Genomic DNA, 10530 nt, shown 5'->3' with positions numbered 1-10530 from the left:
ATAACTTAAAATGTTTGGTAAGGGAAACGTATCTTTTCAATTTTTAATAACTTTCAAAATAATTTAGTTCACTTTTATAAATCTACAATGTCCAATTAGAAAGCGGTAACATATAAGCTTCTTGTGTAACATGTCTATCTTTATGAAAGGTTTACAACAATAATCCATTTTTCAGATTTGAATTCTATTTCTGGATTCAGATCTGAAAAACGGATATGCAAGTCCGGTCTTACAACCATTCATCAGCCGTGTATAACGTGCATATCTCACTCAATATCGTCACTATTTAATCTGTGGCCATAACTAAAAAAAATAATGAATGGAAAGGTCAAAGGAAATGAAATTGCTCCATTTTCCGGTCTGAAAATTCTAATCAATATTCGACAGGACTGCAGCCCAAATTTTATTCTAGTCAGTTTGTAAATGAGATAACTCAAAACGTGCGATATGCAGTGTATTTCCATAGTATGTTTTAGTTTTGTCGCGTAGACTAAATTTGTGTTGTGGTTCCTGCTCGGTTTCAACAAGTTTCAACATCAGGCCCGGCCGGGTCCAAAGCACCATGTTGAAGCTAACTCGGCAATGTCTGTTTTCTCCGCGGCTTTATCGAATCTACGGAGAGGGACTGAGAAATGTAAGTAAAAATGTTTAAGCTACTGTTACATTTATTTCAGGTTAAAAAAAAAAAACAAATCCTATCTTGGTTTTGTACACCTTATTAACATAATTATTTAAACAAAAAGACGATAATAGTATATTTACCTCGATAGGCTAATAATATATCACATAAAAAAACATTTCCTCATCTTTTAAGCGATTTTGTATTGTATGATATCGAAAATTCATCCATGACGATACCAATCAATAACGTAATTGCAATACGGTGCGCATGTACCAAGTGCCCATCCCAATGATATCAATGAAAATTTATTTGTTTTGTATTCTGTACTTTACCTCACAAGGTTTATTCAATCTTAAATACAGTATAAACTCAGTTCATTATATTTTTATTTACTGTTGTTATTGCATTACATTTATAACGCACAGTGAAGTAATAAAACATTAAGATTTTGAACAAAGAATCTGACCATTATTCTTTTTCAATTATTAGGTTATTTACAACTCTGCCTGTGAAAATTTTCTCAAGAAAAAAAGGTTAATTTGTGTAAATCTAGGAATAATTTTGTGTATATTTGTGTGCCTAATTTTGCACAATCATTTGTATGTCCAAACATGTACAAAAACTTATACATCTTCACTAATGTATAAAGCTGAAGAGTTTATTTTTTTGAACATTTTTAATCTCGGGCATTACTGGTTCAAATTGAAAAATTCTTCACCAAGGAAAACTATAAGCTATAAAACATAACTCTATGAATAATAGGATCAAAGCATCAATGAAATATTTTGCACAAATAGGGAAATTTATTCCTTTTGAGAGGTTCCATTGCATGGGCTGTGTAAATGGTTAAAGTCACGCAACAATTATGTTTGACAGAGTTGTTCCAAAGTTCTACCACATTTGTCCGACTGTCTAAATGATAAACTCAAAAACTACCAAACGGATTTAAATGAATTTTGGTTTAAAGATAGTTTGAGAACCTAGGAAGGACATAGCCTATTTACTATCCCAGGAATATATAAAGCGAAACATTTAACCCAGATAACTTTTGCGTGGCCGCCCTTGTGAATTTTCACTTGTTTATAGTATTATTATCACAATTAAAAATCATATTACGGCCAAAGTTGTGTAGTGTCTTGTGTAGACACAAAATAGTTTGGTGTCATAGAGTTTTTGTTAAGTGGCTCCTTCTGCAAAGTCTTTAGTGGTATGAGACCTTATGAGGTTATATTTTTTCTCTGGGCTAAATAATTATATGAAAAAAAAAACAACAAATTAATTAATTTATCTAGATGTCAGTTAAATATATTATTTGTCTATGGTACAACAATACTTGCTCAATGAAAAAGTATATTTTCTAATTAATTATAGTATGTATTTGATACAATAAACACTTATTTGGATAATAAATTTTGTTGACTAATGATCTAGTAACTACAGTATCTTTACTTGGAAAATATATCCTCCAAAAGATAACTGATGTCACATTATAGTTTTTTGGCTCATAATATAATTTTTTCTGTGAGTATTTGTCTCTGGCCTTGTTCCAAATACATAATGGATTTTTTTACTCTTCACACGACGGCAGCTTCGTCCTCATCGCTTCCCTCGTCCCCTCGACCCTTCCGATAACTCTGGCCCTTGTGCCGACGTAAACTAGCCTCTCCGATTCCCATAATCGTTGATGCCTCATCCTCTCTCAGTGGCCGTCCTGAGCCGAGGCCGTGACCCTTTAGAGGGTCGCCCTCAGCATAGCTACTTAAGAGCTCGCAATGCCTAAAGCAGTCACCCGCAAGACCGGTGTGTTTGTATAAGCCGGCCCTGCTAGGCTAAGAAATGTATGACAACACGAAAAAAAAATGTTTTTTTTTTTCAAATATGTTTTGATATGTGCCAAATTAAAGTCTGAAATAGTCAGTTTGGGTGTACATTTGAATTGCAGCATATATTGATTTTAAAATTTGCATTTGTTTCAGGTCTTATATGAACCAAACAAAAAGGAGAGCTTTGGAGATAAAGTCATCATATCGGTAATTATAAATGATTCTTACTAAATTATATAATGAAATATATTATTGATCATTATGCTTGATTGCATAAAAGATGAAAATAATTCATCAGGAATTTAAAATAAATTGTGCACAATGATGGAACAATTTGAGTGCCTCATAGAGGGGACTAGTCACTACACACTCAAATTAAATAAAAAGTAGTTTTAGGATGCATCGAATACGCACTGGATATCATAGTTACATAGTTTAGTATTAGTGCGACCTTTACTTTAGGGCGTGGCTTGACATGCGCGATAGTGTTCTAGGTTTCGGGAGATGCAGGATCTGTCTTTTCTCGCATGTTTAGTTTCGTTAGTGTGTCGAATTGGAAAAGAAGGTTTATTATATGCTATCACATAGTCCAAATAAGAAAAACAGTGTTTTTTGAAAAGTGGCGACCTCTAACGGCTGTGGTAAGTGCTACCGTCGGCAAACGAACGGCTTGGCAGCGAACGTTATGTATTCTTCAGCGAAAGTGTTGTCACAGAAGAGAACACTTAATAAGATCAGTAGCCAACCAATGCCAAACAATAAGTTCCTGTTTGACAACTGACCAGACTTACATTGTCATTGCAGTCGTAGATAGTGAAGACTTCTCTTAGATTTGAAGGAGATGGGACCACAGGGTAGAAATGGTGATAAGTCCAACATAACAGTTGTTAACAGTTATATAGGTTATAATAACACTAAGCTTATTGATCTTTAAACCTGGGACATGAAAATACTCGTTTCTTTTGTTTTATTTTGTAGTAAATCATTGTACCCCATTAGGAAACCTGATTTGTAAAACAAGAATCATTAAAAAACTATTTAAAGGCATTGTAATGTGTTTATTGTGTTTTTGAATTTTAAAGCTTATTGAATTGTAAATGCTATGTTTATTGAACGATGATTATACGTTTTTAACCACCTAGTTAGTATAGTAATTTCTAGTGCCAGGAATTATGTTACACGTGCAATAGTTTAAAGATATGTGATTAATATGGCATTTTTATTTTTGCTTTGGATGACGAAACGAGCTTGTCGTTCGTCTGATGATAAGCTATACAACCCACCCATAAACGGTAGATACACCATAGAATACCTTGAATTACAAGGCATTGTTTGGTAATTCACTGCACTCGCCATCCTAAGACATGAAATGTTAAGTCTCATTATGTCCAGTAGTTACACTGGCTACAGTGTCCTTCTAACCAGAACACAAGAGTGACTACACGCTGCTGCTTGGCGGCAGAAATAGACATTGCTTTATCATGTTTAGTTAAATTAGTTTTGTAGGGAAAACAGAAAATAAATTAAGATGGTTATTCGTCTTCAACAACCACTCCAATGGACATGTGACAATTGCTATGATACTTTACGTAACGTTACCTTACGTTAAAGGTGACATGCTTATTTCCATTGTTATATACCGGCAATAGACTGGTTTGTTCATCATTTGCATGTTTAGCTAAATAAAATGTAGCCCAATTTATGATTATGTAACAGTGATTAAAAATTTTAAACACATAAATTTAATTATATTTGTAAAACTATTCAAAGACTAATTGTACTTAATTCATATATAATATTATCGAACATCTAAATATTTTAAATCCGAATTAGTCTCCTAGTCTATGATGTTTTACATTTCTGCAGTGTAAACCAAAGGACAGAAGAAAGGTTATTGCTTATTTTAAATCTATGTTTAAATATTGAAGAAGATACTAAACGCCTTAACCAATTTTGATGGATTTTAGGCATGGAAGTACCTTTAACTTTCAGAATCGACATAATTTTTTTTTAAAGTTTTTAAAAGATTTATAACCAGTTTCTCTTTTCCATTCAAATAAAGTAAGAACGCACTCACAAAAGTAATCATGTAATAGCGATCACTAAGTAATGCAATCTCGATTAACCATTTCAATAATTGATGTGAATGTAATTACTAAAGTTATCAATTAATCCCTTTACTGATATTATGCACTATACTGACATAATAATTATCTCTTCCCTTCTTTTATCTGTAAAACTTCTTCATTGTAACGTTTTGTCACATCAAACTCAAATCATATGCAATACAAAACCTAGTACGGGTGTGGTTGCGTAAAAAGCTGTTGTTATACTTAAAGGGATTCACTGTTATATTTTATTTCATTTTGGCAATAAATAAGAATGTCTGTGGTAATACTTCCAATGTCCCACAGTTTCCGTATTAGAATGATTTTCAAATTCATTATTTTAACAAAAAGTATATTTCAGGTCACCACGATAATGAACATCACATACTATGCGTCCCCATTTCTATGCATGTATATACTCAAGAGGGGTTTCTTCAGCTATTTTGAATTGAAGATCATGGGTAATTTACTTGGCGGCATTGGTTGCTTCGTGGCGTTCTGCTTCGCTCTGCGGGCGTATGGCCGGGCCAGCAATCCGAAGTACGTGAGGTTCCTCAGGGATATCAAGAGTCCTTCCGCTAACCAACAAGCCTACTTGGAGCGCATCAGAAGATATGACTTCGACTTCAATGCATGGCCGGTGAATTACAAAGTGGCACAATGCGAGAAGTGGGTATTTTTTAAATCATTATTTAAAATTATTAAAAATACACTATTAAATTATTTAGTGGTAAACACAACCTGTATCGTTTGGTCAGTTGTAATGCTGATGAATAAAATTTTATCTTTTTTATTTCCTCTTTGAGTGTTTAATTTATAATTATTTTGTCAGACCTTCATGGGCTTTGAGTCATCCGTTCAAGAGCTGCGCTAACGCCGATCTGCCAGTATACCAGAGGGTTCCCCTCCAGGTGTTGGCTTTCTTCGCGATACACACGTTTGGTCTTCGCCTCATCTATCCCGGAACGCTTGCGCTCATACAGAGGCTCATAGGTGGTAGTATTTTATATGTGTGCCATGCTTGCACTATTGCTTTTTATCATGCTTGTGTTTATTTGCCCTGATTCATTTGCATCATTTTGAAATCGCTAAAATATGTTTAATTAATAAAACGTTTTATATTTAACCATTGTTTTTTAAATTCTAACATGGATTCAAACAAGGTGGTATAAAAAAGTTATTTTTATGAAATATTATTTTTATTAATTGGAAAAAAAAGAAAAATTGTATTATATTAGAATATCAATACAACAAAATCTTGCAGCAAATGCACTGATTTCGGGACGGACACAAATGGTTGAACTTTTTAATGGACGGCGAGCTAAAGTAGCGACTGCCGATGGCAACATGATTGACACGATGTTCGTTGACAACACCGCCCAGTCGGCTAAGGGGAAGATACTGGTGGTGAGCTGTGAGGGGAACTCTGGCTATTACGAGGTCGGTCTGATGTCAACGCCTGTCAAGTGCGGATACTCGGCTCTCGGATGGAATCATCCAGGATTTGGATGGAGCACCGTGAGTTGTCAATTTTCACTATATTTCTCAATATTTAAGTGCAATATATCAACAACTTTACTGGTGGTTACCACATTTTATTTTACTGTTTTAGGGTGTTCCATTCCCAAAAGCAGAGCGAAACGCTATCGACGCGGTGATGCAGTATGCTATCAACGAACTACGGTTCCAGCCAGAAGACATCGTCCTACTCGGCTGGAGCATTGGAGGATACACAGCGACTTGGGCAGCAGTAAATTACCCGATCAGGGCTTTGGTGAGGAAAACATTGCGAGCAAATACGACTAATGGGGAAATGTATTGGGCCAGATTATATCACTTCTTAATATTTTTGTTTAAATCTTCAAACAAATTGATAGATTTATTGACTGATTCATTGTGTAGAACATTTCATATGTTTTAGGAGTAACATATGAAAATGTTTGTGAAGGGAAACTGAAATTAACTGAACTTTGAAACCCTACTGTTATAATATTTAAATAATTAATGATTCCATTCATATAAAACCTTGCTTGCGAGTAAAATATTTGGAAAAAAAATAATATTGACATTATATCTGGCTTCTTAAAATTTAGTATTGGTCGATTGAATATTCTGATATTTATCAAGTTGCTATTTTGTTATTTCTAAAGGTAACTTAACTAAAACCCAAATAGAGACACTTGGCCATTATTCCGTTCCCATCCACATGGCTTAAGCCATACAGTTATACATACATTTTACTAACCCGCTATATCTTATATTTAGATCTTAGATGCAACATTCGACGATCTGCTGTACCTCGCTCAGAACCAGATGCCCTCGTCATGGTCGCTCCTCGTGAAGGAAGTCATCCGCACATACGTTGACTTGAACATTGTGACTCTATTGAAGCAGTACGATGGGCCAGTCCAGCTCATCAGGAGGACTGATGATGAAGTCATTTGCTTGAGGTCAGTGTAATTTGAAAGAGCAATGGTTTAGCAAATCACGTTAAGATAGTTGAAGGTTGTATTAACAAACCAGAGCTTCTGAACCGATTCCATATCCGAAATATGGAGAAAGAGATTGGTTCACATATAGGTATCAATACGGTGCCATCTTTGAGTGACATTTGTCAGAGCTGCCTCTGGCAACATGTCCCCAAAATATGGTACTGCCTTACCACATCCATTCCTTTACTTTCTTCAAAATACTACACTTCCACTGGAGCACTACTCATACTAGAAAATGGTGACGGTAACCATATTATTATAAGAGTAAACAACATGTGATAAATTACTCAGCAAGATGTGAAATTTTGAAACTCGAGGCAAAGAGAGAGAGACAAAATGCATCTATAGGAAATTATCTTTATTGTAATGTTACAAGACACATTATATTATTACAAAACCCTTAATATTTTTGTTTGTTGTACCCTACTATGAATTAGTCATTATAATTGTGGCAGTAAATGACTAGCTAACTGCGGAAAACAAAATGAAACTTAATAATTTAAGGTATTAAGTTCATAATTGTAAAAAGATGAAATATCAGGCAGGCAGTCATGACAGTCGATTGTCCATATTAATTCTAGCACTGTTTCCAGGCGGGGCTTAGTCGGCACGAACCGCGGCAACTACCTGCTGAGTGACATGATCATGCAGCGTCATCCGGAGCTGTTCAAGGCGGGCGCCAGCAGGCGGCTCGCGCTACAGAAGTACGTGTCCATGCTGGAGACGCACCGCGTGGATGTGGTCACCAAGAAGGAGGAGGACCAGCAGTTACTGCAACTGGTATGTTTGTCTTTATTATTGTATAGCATGTAGGTATAATTAATAAATTATATTGAAAAACAATGATCTATTCTAAAAACCTTATATTTATATATTTCTTTTTTAATTTGTCGATTTAGATAAAAATAATTATCATACTTGAACTACAAGAAATTTGCAACAAAATTTGTTTAGTTTAGACAATATTAATATTGCTCAGCAAATTTACTTTTCAACAGATTGCAAAGTACTCGCGGGATTTCCGAGGCATGCACTGCACGCCGTTGTCCGATGAGCTATTCGACGAGGTTATGGAACGTGTAGCGACTCGCTGTGAATAAGAGATGTGTAACTGTATAGAATCATCTATACATGTTATTATTGACATGGGGGACTATATATAAAGTGAAGTGTTATGAACTGAAATACTGCTCATGTGATGGTGTGGACTACAAGTTGGGCTCAGTACAACAAATTGCAGCACTTTTGCTGTTCATTATTTGTACCATGTGCTTAATAGAATATTTATTTCAATTCAATATAGCGACATTCGTTACGGTCTATTTAAATAGCTTGGTGTCAGTAATATGTTTCATAGAATATACAGTACAGTATTACTTTGCGTACTGCATTTCTGCGAGTGCAGCTTGACGACCGCTTGAGCAACGGTGAGGATTGGTTGTTTGAAATCCAGTGAGATTGGTAGTAGGGCGTTTAATTGAAATCAGTTTAGACCATTTTTGTCCATTTTAAATTCAATGATAATCAAAAATCATCAGTCATCCATTAATAGATGTTGATACAATTTTATTATACACTCATCTCGATAAATCGATGTTTCGTGCAATAATATATATCAATATTTTCAATAAATCGATGTTAGTGTGCAATGATATTAACTCAATAAATTGATGTTACGTGCAATGATATTATAAATCTATCTTCTCAATATAAATCGATGTTTCATGCTATGATATTATAATAACAATCTTCTTAATAAATCAATGTTTCAATAAAAAAGATATTATAGATCAATCTTCTTGATAAATATATATTATTACGTGCAAGGCCGGGACGTAGCTATCGTAGTATCAGCCGTATTAGTGATACGGGGCCTCCGAGCTTTAGAGCCCCTCTTGGCTAATATTTACCTTAAACTAAGCGGGCGCCTAAAAGTCCGCACTACCCTGAAGAGCCCCCAACAAATAGATATAGGGTCCCTGTACGGCAAGCTACACTACTGGTGCAAAGATACTTTAGATCGGTCATCTCAATAAATCGATGTTTCATGAAATGATGTATTATTATAATGTCTATAAATTATAAACTTCAATGTCATGGAATTGCGTAGTTCAGTATGTGTCTATTAATATTTCATTATATAACATACAATGATATTTGATTAATATAGATAAATAATGTCGATAAATGTTACATTCGATGGTGTATGTAGTTCAGTTCATTATATTGATGTCCATGTGTTGTAGTTCAGATATTATATCAATATTCAATGTTCATGTCACACAATAAGTGTTAATAATATATTCTTTAAAAATGACGTAATGTTGTAGAAAATGCTTAATTACTTCTCATACTGTATTTCAGCAGCGTCAATCTAGCTGTTGTGGTATTTATAATCAATATGAATTTTTTGCCTGCATATCTCAGTGTATTTGAATGATATTTATTATAACTATTGTATTGCTTATAGAACATAAACATGACTCATGTGGTAAAGAAGTTATTTGGTGTATTGACTGTTGTTCATCTATTGTATTCAATGTGAACATTTTAAACTACTTACCTGTAGTACATTTGTAATGTATATTAATAATGTTAGACATTCCTGTATTTTTCCTGAACTGGTATCTCCTGTGTTTGTACAATAATATGTTTGTACTTATAACAAAATGCAATGCAGTTTATTTTAAAACAATATTTCTGAGTAAATATTGAATGAAATGAGTTTTGAAAGACAATTTTCTGTTTCTGTTTATAATGTATTTATTTTGTTTTGCATAATGACATGTGATTTAATTTTTACAATGACTTAATTATTTACCATCTATATTAATTATAGCAGGACAGCATTTTAAATATTTTATTGACTTAATAATGGGTGTAATGTGTAATAATTTAAGAGAATAAATATTTAGATATATGGAGTGTTTTATTTTTAAATCAGGATTTACTCCTAGACTTGTTCGCGCGTTGATCTATTCTCGGACTAGTAGTCCCTTTGGTGCAGCCAAAATTTTATAAAGCTTAAACCAGCTACTTATAACATTAAGACAAAAAATATAGTGGTCTCCCAAACACATGCACTATAAGAACATGTTTCTCCGATTTCAAAGCCTTTGTTATACAGATCAAAATTCATACATCAACCCGACCGTTTCCGAGGTAAGTAATTAGCTGAAAACAAGCTATAAATATTTTTTAGGTAAGCATAATGTTTCGTCGTGTATTCGTGTTTTATGGACAGCATTAGGAGCATTAGATATACATTATAGTGTACATTTCCAACTTCTAATGCAAATTAGTACCCACATCTGTTAAAGTAGCTTTGATTTTTACCCAATAACGGCGAAAGACGAAAGGGCAATACAAGCTAATGACCGATGACGTAATAGGTATAATTTTTTACTTTTTTTATCTTGGCGACATACTCGACTTATATACGAAATTGCTGAACACGGGTGCATGAAACACACTATTATAAATTC

The 10530-nt window shown here is 34.0% G+C and overlaps 1 protein-coding gene across 2 annotated transcripts; it reads left to right on the top strand.

Annotated features, from left to right (window-relative positions):
- Window positions 1-307: 307 nt before the first annotated feature.
- Window positions 308-9965, top strand: LOC115445603 (phosphatidylserine lipase ABHD16A). Of its 2 annotated transcripts, none has more exons than XM_030171929.2 (9): window positions 308-634; window positions 2599-2652; window positions 4915-5222; window positions 5386-5549; window positions 5818-6071; window positions 6166-6327; window positions 6819-7003; window positions 7639-7825; window positions 8044-9965. In XM_030171929.2, exons 1-9 carry the CDS (start codon window positions 563-565, stop codon window positions 8143-8145), a joined length of 1488 nt encoding a protein of 495 aa, XP_030027789.1. In that variant the 5' UTR covers window positions 308-562; the 3' UTR covers window positions 8146-9965. The 2 variants fall into 2 exon arrangements, with proteins under 2 accessions (XP_030027789.1, XP_030027790.1); XM_030171930.2 differs by having other exon boundaries at window positions 309-634; window positions 5386-5546.
- The last annotated feature ends 565 nt before the right edge of the window (window positions 9966-10530 follow it).

Source organism: Manduca sexta, chromosome 27, assembly GCF_014839805.1.
Source record: "Manduca sexta isolate Smith_Timp_Sample1 chromosome 27, JHU_Msex_v1.0, whole genome shotgun sequence".
In the NCBI taxonomy this organism is placed as follows: Eukaryota; Metazoa; Arthropoda; class Insecta; order Lepidoptera; family Sphingidae; genus Manduca; species Manduca sexta.
The sequence above is the reverse complement of the archived record's forward strand: the minus strand, read 5'-3'. Positions and strand labels throughout refer to the sequence as shown.